Source organism: Solanum verrucosum, unplaced genomic scaffold (assembly GCF_900185275.1).
Source record: "Solanum verrucosum unplaced genomic scaffold, falcon-dt-bn FXZP01000183.1, whole genome shotgun sequence".
Classification (NCBI taxonomy): Eukaryota; Viridiplantae; Streptophyta; class Magnoliopsida; order Solanales; family Solanaceae; genus Solanum; species Solanum verrucosum.
Genome location: NW_026020430.1, coordinates 4,495,533 through 4,510,327, shown reverse-complemented (window position 1 = coordinate 4,510,327; position 14,795 = coordinate 4,495,533). Strand labels below are relative to the sequence as shown.

General features: G+C 34.9%; 5 protein-coding genes across 8 annotated transcripts in view; all 5 read left to right on the top strand.

Moving 5' to 3' along the window:
- The window catches only part of LOC125808062 (serine carboxypeptidase-like 20), a 33,623-nt gene extending 33,447 nt beyond the window's left edge, over positions 1–176 (top strand). For 2 of the 3 annotated variants that reach the window (XM_049487851.1, XM_049487850.1), the window contains one exon: positions 63–146. In XM_049487851.1, coding sequence (XP_049343808.1) covers positions 63–146 — 84 coding nt within the window. Of the gene's footprint in view, positions 1–62 lie in introns of all 3 variants that reach the window. The other variant, XM_049487845.1, reaches the window with a different exon arrangement.
- Positions 177–1,653: 1,477 nt separating this feature from the next.
- LOC125808065 (serine carboxypeptidase-like 20) lies at positions 1,654–4,599 on the top strand. Its single transcript, XM_049487853.1, has 15 exons — positions 1,654–1,802; positions 1,902–2,047; positions 2,232–2,308; positions 2,386–2,508; positions 2,582–2,684; positions 2,768–2,805; positions 2,902–3,003; positions 3,165–3,245; positions 3,340–3,570; positions 3,646–3,711; positions 3,810–3,928; positions 4,069–4,182; positions 4,285–4,302; positions 4,391–4,436; positions 4,516–4,599. The coding sequence occupies exons 1-15, from the start codon at positions 1,654–1,656 to the stop codon at positions 4,597–4,599; spliced, it is 1,497 nt and encodes a 498-aa protein (XP_049343810.1).
- A 662-nt stretch (positions 4,600–5,261) lies between these two features.
- Positions 5,262–6,041, top strand: LOC125807839 (uncharacterized). Its single transcript, XM_049487570.1, has one exon. The coding sequence runs from the start codon at positions 5,363–5,365 to the stop codon at positions 5,834–5,836; it is 474 nt and encodes a 157-aa protein (XP_049343527.1). The 5' UTR covers positions 5,262–5,362; the 3' UTR covers positions 5,837–6,041.
- Positions 6,042–9,851: 3,810 nt separating this feature from the next.
- On the top strand, positions 9,852–10,380 carry LOC125807829 (calmodulin-like protein 3). Its single transcript, XM_049487560.1, has one exon. The coding sequence runs from the start codon at positions 9,928–9,930 to the stop codon at positions 10,375–10,377; it is 450 nt and encodes a 149-aa protein (XP_049343517.1). The 5' UTR covers positions 9,852–9,927; the 3' UTR covers positions 10,378–10,380.
- Positions 10,381–10,874: 494 nt separating this feature from the next.
- On the top strand, positions 10,875–14,108 carry LOC125807924 (uncharacterized CRM domain-containing protein At3g25440, chloroplastic). Of its 2 annotated transcripts, none has more exons than XM_049487675.1 (4): positions 10,875–11,040; positions 11,146–11,470; positions 12,502–12,909; positions 13,001–14,108. In XM_049487675.1, the coding sequence occupies exons 1-4, from the start codon at positions 10,919–10,921 to the stop codon at positions 13,538–13,540; spliced, it is 1,395 nt and encodes a 464-aa protein (XP_049343632.1). In that variant the 5' UTR covers positions 10,875–10,918; the 3' UTR covers positions 13,541–14,108. The 2 variants fall into 2 exon arrangements, with proteins under 2 accessions (XP_049343632.1, XP_049343633.1); XM_049487676.1 differs by having other exon boundaries at positions 10,889–11,040; positions 11,160–11,470.
- Positions 14,109–14,795: the final 687 nt, after the last annotated feature.

Genomic DNA, 14,795 nt, shown 5'->3' with positions numbered 1-14,795 from the left:
TATTTTTTCGTTTTCTATTTTTTTTTCCTTTTATTTAATTGATTGATTTCGGATATTTTCAGGGAGCTGGACACACCGTGCCTGAGTACAAACCACTAGAGGCATTGGAGTTCTATGAACGTTGGCTAGAGGGCAAGAAGATATGATAATATGAAGAATGAAGACTTAATTAGTAGACATTAAGTTCAATTATTTATAAAAGATAGATTTTTCTTATTTTCTACAGGAAAATTTTATAAAAGAGAGGGGATATTGGAATTTTACAATGTATTTGAAGATATATATTCCTATCAGCAATAAAAATGATAATTTCTCTGTTAAAGCATGTTCATATCAATTTCTCTCCAATATTCATCTCCCACACTATATACATTGTAATTTTCGAGCCAGGGGTGCCAATTAGCTTTTTTTTACCAAATTATTGGCGGTTGGGATGCATTTTTGTATGATTTTAGAAGTGTGATTCCGTATCACAAAAATCTCACAGCTCGGGATATCAAACAATCATATACACGTTCATAATAGATTACTAAGTCTTTAAGGAATTACACTGGGTATGATATTATTGTTCTTGTGTTGATTAAGTAGGTGTAAACGAAAACCAAAAAGCTAAATGATTTCACAATTTTTACCAATAGCTGATTAAACATCATCAATAGTTAATATTTAATATACATTTATATTATTACATAACTATATTAAAAAAAAACATTAGAAATTCATTGATGTTGTATGTAAGTCACCCCCTTTATTAGACTTGGAATAAATTTATAATCTAAACAGCAAATAAGCTTTTTGCTTTTAAACACCATATATTTGTACTTGAGTTCTAACAGATATGTGGTGTATCTTAATTAATTGGTATGTTATGTAATAAAAAGATTAATTTAACAAGAAAATAAAAGAAAGATCCTGCATAAAAAATTTAAGAAGAAAACTTGTTTTTCTATAATTATGAACAAGATAATAATTAATATATTGCAAAGATTTGGGATTATAATCATTTTTAAAACAAATTATACAATATATTTATTATTTAAATCATGGTTAGAAATTTGTTTTGGGAAGTTAAATCTTAACCACTTAAATTAACTTATGTTATGCATCACTAATCCAAATAGAAACTTGAGGAAAATGGAGAGGAGTCGGATACAAAACTTATTCAGATATTCAATTATCCTAATTTGGGCTACTTTTCAGTGAATGTTGCACCTCAATGTATCTAACTTAAAATATGATACAAAATTCTTAATTAATGAACATATCTGTAATAATTTGAAAATAAATATAGAATTAGTTAATATGATATAGATGTATTATTGTATTTCATAAATATAAGAGACTTCTACTTTGTCATTTTGTCAGTCCAACATCCCAAAAATCCAAATACTTAAATAAATTGATGAATATTCCTTAAATGTATAAGACTTTATTTTTTTGTTATTTTCTCAGTCAAACATTTCAAAATATAAATCATAAATTCATAATTAACTTTTTACTATATTAAGACTAAATTAGATTGTATTAATCCAAATATTAATGGAATAGTTATTATAATGATGTCACACTTCATTTTCTCACACTATAAAAGCCCCATCATTTGTGTTCTTTTAGGGAAAACATCAAATAATTCTGAATTTTGATACACCAAACATGGCTAGAAAAAACATTATTTTAGAGTATACTATAGTGTTAACATTGTTGGCATTTTGTTTTTTGGTAACAGAAGGGGCACCTCAGGGTGCACTGGTAACTCAAATCCCTGGCTTCACTGGCAAATTGCTGTCAAAACATTATGCTGGGTATGTATTCTTTTTGTGTTTTTTGATAAAAAGATGTAATAAACTTTATTTTGATTTTTGTACCTTTTTTTTTTAATATTATTTGAAATGGGTTTTCAGGTATGTTAATTTAGATGAAAGCCATGGCAAGAATATGTATTACTACTTTATTGAATCTGAAAGAAACCCATCAAATGATCCAGTTGTTCTTTGGCTTAATGGTGGACCTGGCTGTTCAAGCTTTGATGGATTTGTCTATGAGCATGGTAACAACTTTAATTCTTAATTTTACTGGTTGAGTTGAATTTGAGCGGGTTAAAATATTTTGATTGTAGATGATAATACTCTAATCAATATACTCGATTAGACAAAAGACTTGATTTTTTTACAAATGCCTATATTTTGTAATGAATAGTATAACAGTTGAGTCTTGTGTTGTATACACTGCAGGACCTTTTAATTTTGAGTTGGGGAAGGCAAATGGTAGCTTGCCTATTCTGCATAACAATCCATACAGTTGGTCAAAGGTAATTATTTGTGTTAATTCTACTTTTATCATATGCTTACATTTCATTAGTCACTCATTATTATTTGATTCTTCCAGGTTTCCAATATAATATATCTGGATTCTCCTGTTGGTGTTGGATTATCTTACTCGAAAAATAAAGCTGACTATAATACAGGAGACTTAAAAACTGCAACCGAAACCCATGCGTTTCTCCTCAAGGTAACATTACTAGTTTTACGCTAGATCTGTCCTAGCTCGTTTATTTGTTTCTACTAACTGATGCTGTTGCTAGTGGTTTGCAATCTACCCGGAGTTCCTCAAGAACCCATTCTACATATCTGGAGAGTCTTATGCTGGAATATACGTGCCAACTCTGGCTTCTGAAGTAGTAAAAGGTAATCTGGATCATAAATGAACATGTACTGGTTGGTGCTAGGCAGGGGATAAACAAACTAACCTTCTGCTTATGTTTTTTTAGGTATCGATGCTAAAGTAAATCCCGTCATCAACTTTAAGGTCAGGGATAACAGCGTCCATGTTTAAGGTATATACATTTCAAGATTTTAACTAGTTGTCTGGGCTGAAACTCTTTATATATGTTCTATTGTACAGGGTTACATGGTGGGAAATGGCGTGACAGATGAGAAGATAGACGGTAATGCTATTGTTCCATTTCAACATGGTATGGGCCTCATTTCAGATAAATTATTCGAGGTATTTGCTTCTTCTTGTGCTTGAATCATTTGACTCTTGAACTTATTTAGAATTGTAGTCTGTCAAAAAATATGTTACGAAGCAAATGTTAATGTATGTTTATACATTTACCACTCCAATATATTAGCAACTGGTCTCTGATTATTCTTTTTCATGCTCAGGATGCAACTGCTGCATGCAAAGGAGACTTCTACATCTCAAGCAGTCAGAATTGTACATCATTACTATTAAAAATTAGTCAGGTAAGGTGTTACTCTGTGATGCTTGATTCATTTTGTCGTGACAACAATTCATTGTTCTGTATTGGTCCAATTTCATTTTTTCTGCCTATTGCAGAAAGTTATGGGACTAAACATTTATGACATACTAGAACCGTGTTACCACACCCCTTTTAGCACCAAAAACTCAGAATTGCCAATGAGCTTTCGTAAACTAGGTGAGACAGAAAGGCCTCTTCCTGTCAGAACCAGAATGTTTGGCCGTGCTTGGCCTTTTAATGCTCCAGTAAGAGAGGGACTTGTCCCATCTTGGCCAGAGCTTCTCGATCATAATAATGTCTTTTGCACTGTAAGTCACTCTTGATTTTTTTCTTTCCTTTTGTTTATTCTCATTAAGAGACATAATCTGAAATGAAATATGCAGGATGATACTGTTGCTACTGCGTGGCTAAACAATGAAGATGTTCGTAAAGCAATTCATGCTGAACCAGTAAGATACAATTTACTCATCTTGTACTAACTTTAAAGATGATGATTTACTTTTACCAATTGGTGATCGATTTATGGTTCAATCTTGTGGTACAACAGGCAACTGTGACAGGTCCTTGGGAGCTATGCAAACACTTAAACTTCACTCATGATGCTGGAAGCATGATTCCGTATCACAAAAACCTTACAACTCAGGGTTATCGGGCACTCATATACAGGTTCAATAGATTACTGAGTCTCTTAACATGCATTCTTCTGTATTACTCGTGGTATTTAAAACACATATAAAGAAGAAAACTGATCGTCTATATGTATTTCCTGTATATTCTATCGACTAAAACACATTTGTTTGTTGCAGTGGGGATCACGATATGTGTGTACCATACACTGGTTCAGAAAAATGGACAAGTTCACTTGGATATGCAATCGTGGATGAATGGAGGCCTTGGTATACGAAAGAAAAAATCCAAGGGTATGTTCGCGTTTTCACCTACTAAATCATGTTCATGTTTAACTTCTCTAATGTGATCCAATTCTGTAAAATTCATACTAAATGCTTAAATCTTTTTTGCAGTTCCCAACAAGTTGCAGGGTATGTTCGCGTTTTCACCTAATTCTAAATCTTTTTCATGTCTAATGTGTTGCAATTCTGTAAAATTCATCTTAAATCTTTTCTGCAGTTACACACAAGGTTATGCCAACAACCTCACTTTTCTGACTATTAAGGTATGTTTTTATCAAGAAATGTTTTTTTTTTTTTTCTATTTTTTCTTTGATTTAATTGATTGATTTCCGAAATCCTCAGGGATCTGGACACACCGTGCCAGAGTACAAACCACAAGAGTCGTTGTATTTCTACGACAGTTGGCTACAGGGCAAGAAAATTTGATTATATGAAGAATGATTTCAGAGATAAAAGATAGATTTTGCTTATTTCCTACATGAAAATTTTATAAAAGAGAAAAGAAAGGAGTGGGATATTTCATGATATATATTCTTGTCAGCAATAGAAATGATAATTTCACCTCACATCAATTTCTCTCCAGTATTCATCCTTATATACTAGTACGAGTAATATATAAAAGTAATCTATCTACATTGTGATTTTCGAGTCGAGGGGTGGGGTGCCTATAAGCATTTTCTGAACCAAATTATTGATGATCGAAGTATTTTTAGATCAAACTTAGACATTTTTTTACCCTTTTTTTCATTTCTATAAACGAGTTTGTTCTCTTGGTTTGATAAAGAAGCAATTTCAACAGCTTTTACTCCACGTTCATGATTGCTTAGAAAATACTCTCGATGAGTAAACTAGAGAAAGTGAAATGATTTACAACTATATAAATAATTATAATTGATTTTTGAATTATAAATTTCAAACATCTTCGATTCTTTGAATTCGTATCTAATAAAATTATGCTATATGAATTAATCAAACGTGTCATATAAATTGAAACGGCTAGAAAAACAAAGTGATTTTTTCCGTATGTTGTAGCCTAGATGGACAGTGAGTTATAATTATTTATGATGCGTCGAGGTGTACACAAACGGATCCAAACCCGACAATTATTTTTAAAAATACAGTTTTCTCCTTCCACACTAGTGGAGAGTTTAGGGCACTCATTTCCCCCAAAATTGGTTAACATTCGAAGATGGCCGTCGCTAATATGCAGAGATTCGCCTCACGAATCGCACGAAACCCTTCGATTTTTTCAATTACTCGATCCTCCGCATCCTCATGTTCATCCCGCACCGGCTCCGCCAAAGTCGCCGATCGGATCGTCAAGCTCTTCGCCGTTGACCCTGAGGGCTGTAAACGGGAGATTATTGGACTCTCCGGCCAAACTCTGCTCAAAGCTCTAACCAACCACGGGTTAATCGACCCGGATTCACATCGCCTTGAAGACATTGATGCGTGCTCCTCCGAGTGTGAGGTGCACATTGCTCAAGAATGGCTCGAGAAGCTTCCAAAAGCTTCTTACGATGAGCAGTATGTGCTGAAGAGGAACTCTAGGGCTAGGGTTTTGAACAAGCATTCTAGGTTGGGTTGTCAGGTGGTCCTCTCACCGGAGCTTCAAGGAATGGTTGTGGCAATTCCTGAGCCTAAGCCATGGGATATCCCATAAAAGGTGAAAATGAATATTTTTCTATATCTGTGAACTGGAATTTTAGTGCTTTGAGTTAATAAGATGTGGAACTTATGGTACTTGATAGGCAATTTCTGTCAAAATTGTCTGAAAGTTGACAACTTTGTTCGTTTTAAATGAATACTTTCCCAATTCCTGTATGAGTTATTTTTAATATCAATCTGTCTTTGGTGGTATGACGACACTTTAATTTACCGGTACTAGAATGGAATTGGTTTGATAGAGTGGAGTAGATATAAAAGATTCATATTGCTGGTCCCAAGTCCCAACTAATTAGTGATTAAGGCATAATTGTTGTTGTGAACTTGTAATTCCTCTGCAATCACATAGTCTGAAATTCATGTTCATGCCTTTGTAAAAATGTGTTACTGACTTGAGAAATATGGCTACGACTAAATTTGGTGAGAGGTGGAAAATATCATCGCCTTTCTTGACCATTGATCGTCAGACCACCTGCAACTAAAGATTGCATACCACTGGATGTGCCTATAAAGAAAACTAATTGTAATGTATTAGCTAGAGTGCTATTTACTGAGTATACTACGTCCCTGACCTTCTAAAGAAACAAGAATTCTTGAGCGTTGTCGCGGTTAGCTGCAACTAAACATCAGGTGCTACTGGAAGTGCCTCTATTTAGTTGTAGTGTATAAGCTAGTATTTACTGAGTAGATTATGTGCCTGACCCTCTAAAGCAGCAAGAATTCGTTATGTTTAGTTATAGGCACGTACAATCTACTATTTACTGAGTAGATTATGTCCCTGACTCTTTAAAGCAACAAGAATTCATTACGTTTAGTTATAGGCACATACAATCTACTATTTACTGAGTAAATTATGTCCCTGACCTTCTAAAGTAACACAAATTCATTCTATTGTGAGGAAATTCTCCTGTTTCAGTTTGCAAGGATTCTAGTCACACCCCATAGCAGGAAGACATGTGGTGCCATGTCTGAGATCAAATAAAAAACCCTTTCGTAATTGGGAGGGTTAGGATTCTAATCGGGACCTTAGGGACAAGGAACTATCCCAGCTAAAGAGATTTTATGCGACATGCTTAAGAAAGGTAACAGAGTATCATTGCTCATACTAAATTCATTCTGAGAACTGGATAGTAGGCGGCCAATCAGTTGCTAACCTTGCCTAACATTCTGCCAGCTTTCTGTTTGTTTGAGGTTATGAGCATTGTCATGTGTTAGCTCTAGATGTATGTTTTCTTCTATTATTCTCCAGTATTCCCATCACTTCTGCAATAAGGCTTAGACCTGTATCTGTTTCTGCTGTTAGACGTTCATCTATTGCCATACTGTCACAAAAATGTCATGCATCAAATTTCCTTTCTGAACTTTCTTTTGTTTTTTGTTTTGGTAAAGTAATAAATTTTATGAAGTAAAGGGCAAAAAATATAAACACCCTTTTTTATGAACCTGAATCAGAGTACTAATATATTTTGGCCTGTCTGCCTACTTTCTTGAAATACTACTTGAGAGCAACAACACTTACCCCGTGTAATCCCACAATTGGGGTCTGGGAAGGGTAGAGTGTACGCAGAACTTACTACTTGAGAGCATCAACCTTAAAATATATTTATCATTGCATTAAGCATAGCTATTCTTGTACTCATTGTCTATTGCAATTGCATGCGTTCTTTTAGCCATGTGTTCACTACATAGTTCTCTCTGTAATGAATGTAGACATTTCTTCCCTAGTCCTTCTTTACTCGTACTTGTGTCTATATACCTTCGAAATGTTTCGTTTTACTTCTATTAGACCAGCCTCCTTTTCACTGAGCCGTATCTTCATGGTACAACTTAGATTTTCATATGTTCAGATCACGAATATAAAGGCACTTAGACTTATTTGGAAGAATGTAAACTTTATAGTTCAGTGGGTAAGTCAAGAAGCTCGAACTAGCAAATTCAATATCAGTAGCCAGAAAGTCTTCAAAGTTCCACGTTTTAGTGTTCATTCACATAAAGCTCTTTAGTAGTAATTGTAGTACATGTGTAAAGGATGAGGTGATAAAAAGGTAGAATTGGGAAATAAAAATGGCGAGCTTCTTGGCTGGAGTTTGTCAACTCAATCCGATAACACAAGCTTGCAAGAAAAAATTGCACTGGCACATCTCATGACCTGTTTAAACATAGCAATTTGTATTATGCTTGCATATTTTTCATTGAGTTTCCCATTTACTTGGCATCTTGTTCTTGTGCTTATATATTTCCGTGCTGCTGTATTCTTTTCTGTGTTTCTGAATACTTGGAGCAAGCAAGCACTATCCAAAACCAATCATATCTTTGTTTTCGCAAGCAATGGGATTTCAATTCCTATATACTTGACAATTTGATCTTGGAGGACACACAGTTTGATCACATTACTATACATTTCTATCTCCGATAAGAATTACCTTGTGCAACAGACCAGTTGTTTATTGATGGTCAGTTGTGCACCCTCTTCTCTCCTCTCCCATTCAGTATGTAAAGACTATCTTAAAAGATAGAACTTGGGAAGCCAATATGATAAAGTTGGATAGATCTTTTTTAGTCGGTATGCATTGCAGACAAGTCAACAACGACCTAATTATTGGAACTAACCTATCTATCAGATTTATGGCTTCCACGCCAAGTGAAATGCAGTGGACGGTGAATGCAGAATGTAGTAGCTGTTAGTTAATGAAATTAGATTTCCAAAATTTCTGGATTAACAAGTTTGATGCTTCTGGTTTTTGTTCCTTTAACCCATGTTGAACAGGATAGACAATTGGTTTATGGCCTCTTACTGTCTTTAGCAGTTAGGCATGAGCAACACACCCTCATACATACAAGCATGTACACATCTCGACTAATTCAATGGGCACTTGCACACCTAAAAGTGTTTTCGCTATATCTACCAACACAACTAACATTGTTTTTTGTTTGAGTTTGGCCGGTCATGTTTCATGGGCCAATTTTGCCACCTCGACAGCATTCTCTGGTCTCCTTAATCTTTGCAGCACATCCGCCATGAACAACGGAGTAACTCAAAATCAGATTTAAGAGTCCCTACAATGAATGAAAGGCCACTTATTACGACTTTATATTGTTGAATCTATCAATTTCTCCAGCCTATATTTAGCTGGATGCATACTAGTACTTGTATAGTATACCCACCACTATATTTTACGTGGTCCTAAACCTTTACCTCACGTCTACAGACATGAGTTCCACAATGACATATTTCAAGAGATGCCGTCCAAACTCACCTACTCAAACGGAGTAACTACTTACTCATACCCGATATTTATATCAAACTAAGCAATTAAAAATTAAAACGAGAATAACATATCACTAAAAAAAAAAAACATAAACACTAGTCTCACAAAGTGAGGTATAGGAATGGTAAAACGTACCCAAATCTTATTCCAATCTAAGAGATAGATAGGTTGTTTTGATAAACCTTTGGTTCAAGAAAAACAATCCAAAGTTATCTAAAAAAAAAAAGCAACTGAAGTACAAGAAATAACAATCAAAACAAAAATAACAGATAAACGGCAACAAAACAACATAATAATCTATGTACAACAAATAATATAAGGTGCTTTTATTGGTCCATATTATCTATTTCTCGATTGCTTAGACTATCATTTATCTATCTCCAAAAAATTTAATACACCACTAAATTGGAGCAATAAAGTTAGATTTGAACAAAGTGTACCTTTTAAAACGTCAAATATTTTGAAACAAATCTAATTTATGTTAACTAATAGTTGATACGGAATAATAATTAATAAAGTCACCAAGAAATGTGGAATTAGATATTCTTGAATCTTGTGTCTATTTTTATATCTTAAAAAGAATATCATTGATTCCACGAAATTAGTGGGGGTCCTCAAATCACCCTTCTTAATTTTCCTCCACCATTTAAACCCCTTAGCCATTTATTTCTATCTTCTCAGAAATATTATTTCCCTTGTTATTTTCTCTCACATTTTCATGCTTCTTTTAACATCATCAATCCCAAACCCAAATCCTTTTTATACTAAAACCTTCAAAGGGTTTATTTTACATCATTCTCTTTGTAATTTCATCTAAGAAATGGACCCCGTAGAGCTAAATAGAATTTTCCAAATGTTTGATCGTAATGGAGATGGAACGATAACGAAAAAGGAGCTCAACGATTCGTTACAAAGCTTGGGAATAAACATTGAGGAACAAGAACTTGTTCATATGATTGAAAAAATAGACGTAAACGGAGATGGATATATCGATATAGATGAATTCGGGACATTGTACAAGTCAATCATGGATGAGAAGGACGAAGAGGAGGATATGAGAGAAGCGTTCAACGTGTTTGATCAAAATGGAGATGGATATATAACGGTGGAAGAATTAAGGTCCGTTTTGGGATCATTAGGATTGAAACAAGGAAAAACTTTGGAAGATTGTAAGAGGATGATCATGAAAGTCGACGTGGATGGTGATGGGATGGTTGATTTTAAAGAATTTAGACAAATGATGAAAGGTGGCGGATTTTCATTAACATGAAATTTATTAAAAAGAAAAGGGTATATACTTACTTGTGTATATATATCCTTTTTTTGTATGTGACCCTTTGAAAGAAGCAATACAAGTCATATTTCTTTAATCTTGGATTATTTACCTTTTTAATGAATAGATATGCCATTCAAATTAGCTTAAACTTTTAGATAAGCTAATTGAAGCTATATTCAAAATAACTCGCTAATAAATATCATCTAAACAAGATGAACATGCTATATTTTTATGCGCTAAATTTAGCACACCTAACAATTAGTATAAGCAAATTATGTGTAAAAGAATATTAGAAGTAGTATTTACCAGTTTCCGACCATGTAGTTTCAAGTTTTACAGGTGAAACACCCTAACAATGTCTTAGAATTTAAAGCTCCGAGCTAAAAGTGGCTATTTGTTAAAAGATTCACGAGTGATGGTTTGGGCCTTCAAAATAGACCATACTAGCCCAAGTCCATTTGCTAAGTATCCAATTTAGACCCATTTAGCTATTCCCGGAGACTAGTTCCCCGTCGGTCACCAGAAAGTGTGAAAAATGCTCCGGCGAGGTTTCTTCTTTCCGGCGACGCTCTGCAAATCACGGCAGCTACAACATCTCTTCTGCTGCCGTTTCATCTTCCAACCCGTTTTACCCCATTCCGTTCCCCAGCAAACCAGGTACTATTTCTTCAAATTCTGAATTTGTTTCTGCAAAAATCATGCATTTACACTGATAACTGTTTAATTTGAAGTGATTGTGCTAATCTCATGATGATATGTTAGTGTATTTAATGCAGTATGCAAGGTTTTTGAAAGAGAAGTCATAGTTGGGCCACGCTTAATCGTACAAAAATGGGATTTTGGATTGATAAATTCGGGCCGGTATTACTGTACGGCTGGCAAAGCTGGGGAAGGGGAAACGTCGAATGGCGGTGGTAATGATGTTGTTGCTGAGAGTTCCGGTGAGTTTAAAGAAGATAAAATCAAGAGGAAGAAACTGAAGGGTAAAAGACAGGTTGTGAAGTGGTTGAAGTTCTTCAGGTGGAAGAAGAAGAAAGAGTTCCAAAGGATGACAGCTGAAGAAAGAATCCTTTTTAAATTGAGGAAGGTAATGCTTTTCTTGTAGCATGTTATTTAGTCTAGTGGAAGTTTTGTAAGATGATGTTTGAAGTAAACCGGCACCTATGCTGGTGAAGGTCACAGGTACTTGTGGAATTAGTCGAGGTATGCGCAAACTGGCCTGACTCCACGGTTGTAAAGATAAATAGATGATGTTTGAACTTTGAACTACTTATGCTGCACGGGTTTTGGTAGCTTCAATCTGTTTGAAATACCATACTCTTTTGCGTTTGACAACTCTTGAAATTGTCTTAGCTTGTGTATTTCCTTTGAATGAATCAGTAAGCTATACCTCAATCTCTACCTAATTAAGGTCGGCTATTTGAATCTTCTATATCCATTTCACTGTATCTGGCATCATTTCATTCCAATACTCATAATATTAATATCCCCTTCACTGACATTCAAGTCTATAGTGTGCCTAAGAAGAATGTCTTAACAAATATGGATCTAATGCAAGTGTAAGAACAAATAAGTCTTGATCCCAACTAGTTTGTATCTTTAATGTAGATCCTTTGGTTATACCTTTTCCTGTTTTCTGTTAAATCTGCATCTCGTCCTAGAGATTGTGGGTCTTTTTGTTTATATGTTTTATTCTAATTAAAGTTTATGGGAAAGGACTAGTTATCTAGATATGCCTGTTCTAATCTTTTGTTTCCTGAAAGTATTACCCTTTGCCATTTCTGAACCTAGAATTATGTGTTTCTAATATATGACTTTGTTGAGGTTAAATAATTTAATGGACTGTCGGTAGCAATCTAGTCATATCAAAATGATATTTCAGTTGTGCTGATTGTGGTGTCATTTGCAAATCTATAACTGTTTTTATTGATAGTTGTGACATTAGTTTCTTCACTTATTTACTTGCCAATAGATGCTAAAGAATAGATTGCTCTTTGGATTATTACTTTATGGCAATTTGGGATCCAACACAATTATGGATGGGTTGCGCCACCTACTTTATGTTGACTGTCAAATACAATTGAAGTATTTAGGGATTGCAAAATTTCATCTTTCTAGGCACGGAAGAAAGAGGAGAGGCTTGTTGAAGCTCTTAGGAAGGTTGAGCCTAAGGAGATATCGGAAGCTACTCATGACCCAGAAATATTGACACCAGAAGAACACTTCTACTTCCTGAAAATGGGGGAGAAGTGCAAGAATTATGTACCAGTTGGAAGACGTGGGATATACCAGGGTGTGATCCTTAATATGCATTTGCATTGGAAGAAGCACCAAACTCTGAAAGTGGTGGTGAAAACGTTCTCTCCTGAGGAGGTTAAGGAAATTGCTGTAGAGCTTGCAAGATTAAGTGGTGGAATTGTTCTTGATATCCAGGATGATGACACCATTATAATGTACAGGGGAAAGAATTACTCTCAACCACCAACTGAGATAATGTCTCCAAGAAGTACTCTTTCCAGGAAAAAGGTTCACTTACTGTCTGCTAACTTTTGTGTATGCTATTATGTACATTCCCACTTTTTCGCGCTCTTATTTTTGTTATTGCCCATTTACACAGGCCTTGGATAAATCTAAATACAGAGATTCCTTAAGAGCTGTTGAGAGATACATTCCACGCCTGGAGCAAGATCTTGAGCTGCTTCGGTTGCAAGCTGAAAATGAAACTGATGCTCCTGACAAAAATCAAGAGGTTGGCTTTGAGAAATTTCACCCTGAACACCGTTCAGATCAGCAACTTGAGGCATCTGATAAGCTCAAACGGATAATGGTTGAAAATGAAGAACAGGGTGAAGAAAATGATTCCATGGTAGATACAGATATATGCTCAGATTCTGAAGATCTTTCAGATATTTTTGAGACAGACTCTGAGGAAGAGCATGAAGAGAAAGCTGAAGAACCACTATATTTGGATGTGTTTGAAAAGTTTCCAGTGCAAAGTAATGGAGATGAACAGGATTTCGAGGAGCATTTGCGTCAAATCTCTTCTAACTCGAGGAAAGAGAAATCACCAGGTAAAGATGTCGACACACCAGGTCTTGATGAGGTTGATAAGATTATTCTGCAAGCTGCATCACTTTTGAAGAAACGGAAGAGATGAAAAGTGGTTTATTCGTTAGCAAAAGTTCCAAGCGAGGTTTGTTAAGTGAGAGGGATGGTGGGCCTGTTATAGTCAACAGTTTGCAGCAGGCGTGAAGCAGCAATTTTTATCCATGTTCATCATGGTGGTTCCCTTCTCGCCCCTGTCTATAGAACTCTTAGGACTGAAGTGGTGAAAATGTGCAGTTGCAGCTGTTAACTTGTCCTCAACGAGAGCCCAGACACATTGTGGTAGAGGAACACGCGTGACAAAGTTGTTTTGCTGAACAAAGACGACTACAACATTAGCAATTTCATTCTGGGGCTCCTGGACAATAGGACTATTGTTTTCCAAGGGTTGATTCTTCCCTAATCCAGAGTGGAAGTTCATAAGTTTGAGCAGTCCTAGTGTGGTGCCATTTACAGAACTCTTACCTTTACGAGTCTACACAAGATAGAACTTACTCATATCTGATATTTACTTCGTGACTATAGTAAATTACAATGGTTTGGTTAAAACTGCATACTTCAAACGCGTAATTTATGTAGTTTCTCAGAAATGTATGAAGTACGAAGTTGATGACTGCCATTTCTTTGTTTTTCTTTACTGTGTTTAGTATATCATAAGAACATTTCTACGAAAATGTATCCTTGTGTTGATTTTGAGGTATTGAGATCTTGTTGAATTATTAGTGCATCACTTATTATATGAAATAGAATCTGTGCCAGATTCAACATTCAAGATTCAAACTTTATGAGTTCGACGCGCTTAAATACTTTACTTTTGAAATTGTAGATTCAAATTTGATATTTTTTGACATCGGATATATAGGATTTGGATCAATCCATTGTCTAAGTAGGCATTTGACCATAGATTCCAAATATTTGAATTTTATTTGAAACTTATGGTACTCTTCTTCTCCTTGATCTTCAGTAATCATGATTCGAATTATTGATCATCAAAATCTTCACATAACAGATGAATACTTTAATTTCACAATTTAGATATCTTTGTAGAGAATTCCTCTAACGCTAGCCAGCCGTTCTCTAAACAATTATGAGCATGTTTCTACATATAAAATAATATAAAGACTGAGTTAAATTAATTAATGAACCGTTGCTAGCACCCCTTTCTAGATATATATATTAAGCACAAAAATATTTTTATCAACACATTTGCAACATGCAGCACCCCAGTGTCAGAATACTAGTTCCTTTGGGTGGTCAAAAAGACATAATAATTGAACTACGTGATAATAACACATGTCTAAAAAATC

Bases quoted from the DNA above. Each gene is read 5' to 3' on its own strand.
- LOC125808065 (XM_049487853.1), top strand. From the start codon at position 1,654: ATGGCTAGAAAAAACATTATTTTAGAGTATACTATAGTGTTAACATTG. The intron at 2,509-2,581 runs GTAACATTACTA...TGCTGTTGCTAG, and splicing joins CCCATGCGTTTCTCCTCAAG to TGGTTTGCAATCTACCCGGA. The intron at 4,437-4,515 runs GTATGTTTTTAT...CGAAATCCTCAG, and splicing joins TCACTTTTCTGACTATTAAG to GGATCTGGACACACCGTGCC.
- LOC125807839 (XM_049487570.1), top strand. From the start codon at position 5,363: ATGGCCGTCGCTAATATGCAGAGATTCGCCTCACGAATCGCACGAAAC.
- LOC125807829 (XM_049487560.1), top strand. From the start codon at position 9,928: ATGGACCCCGTAGAGCTAAATAGAATTTTCCAAATGTTTGATCGTAAT.
- LOC125807924 (XM_049487675.1), top strand. From the start codon at position 10,919: ATGCTCCGGCGAGGTTTCTTCTTTCCGGCGACGCTCTGCAAATCACGG. The intron at 11,471-12,501 runs GTAATGCTTTTC...TCATCTTTCTAG, and splicing joins TCCTTTTTAAATTGAGGAAG to GCACGGAAGAAAGAGGAGAG. The intron at 12,910-13,000 runs GTTCACTTACTG...CCATTTACACAG, and splicing joins GTACTCTTTCCAGGAAAAAG to GCCTTGGATAAATCTAAATA.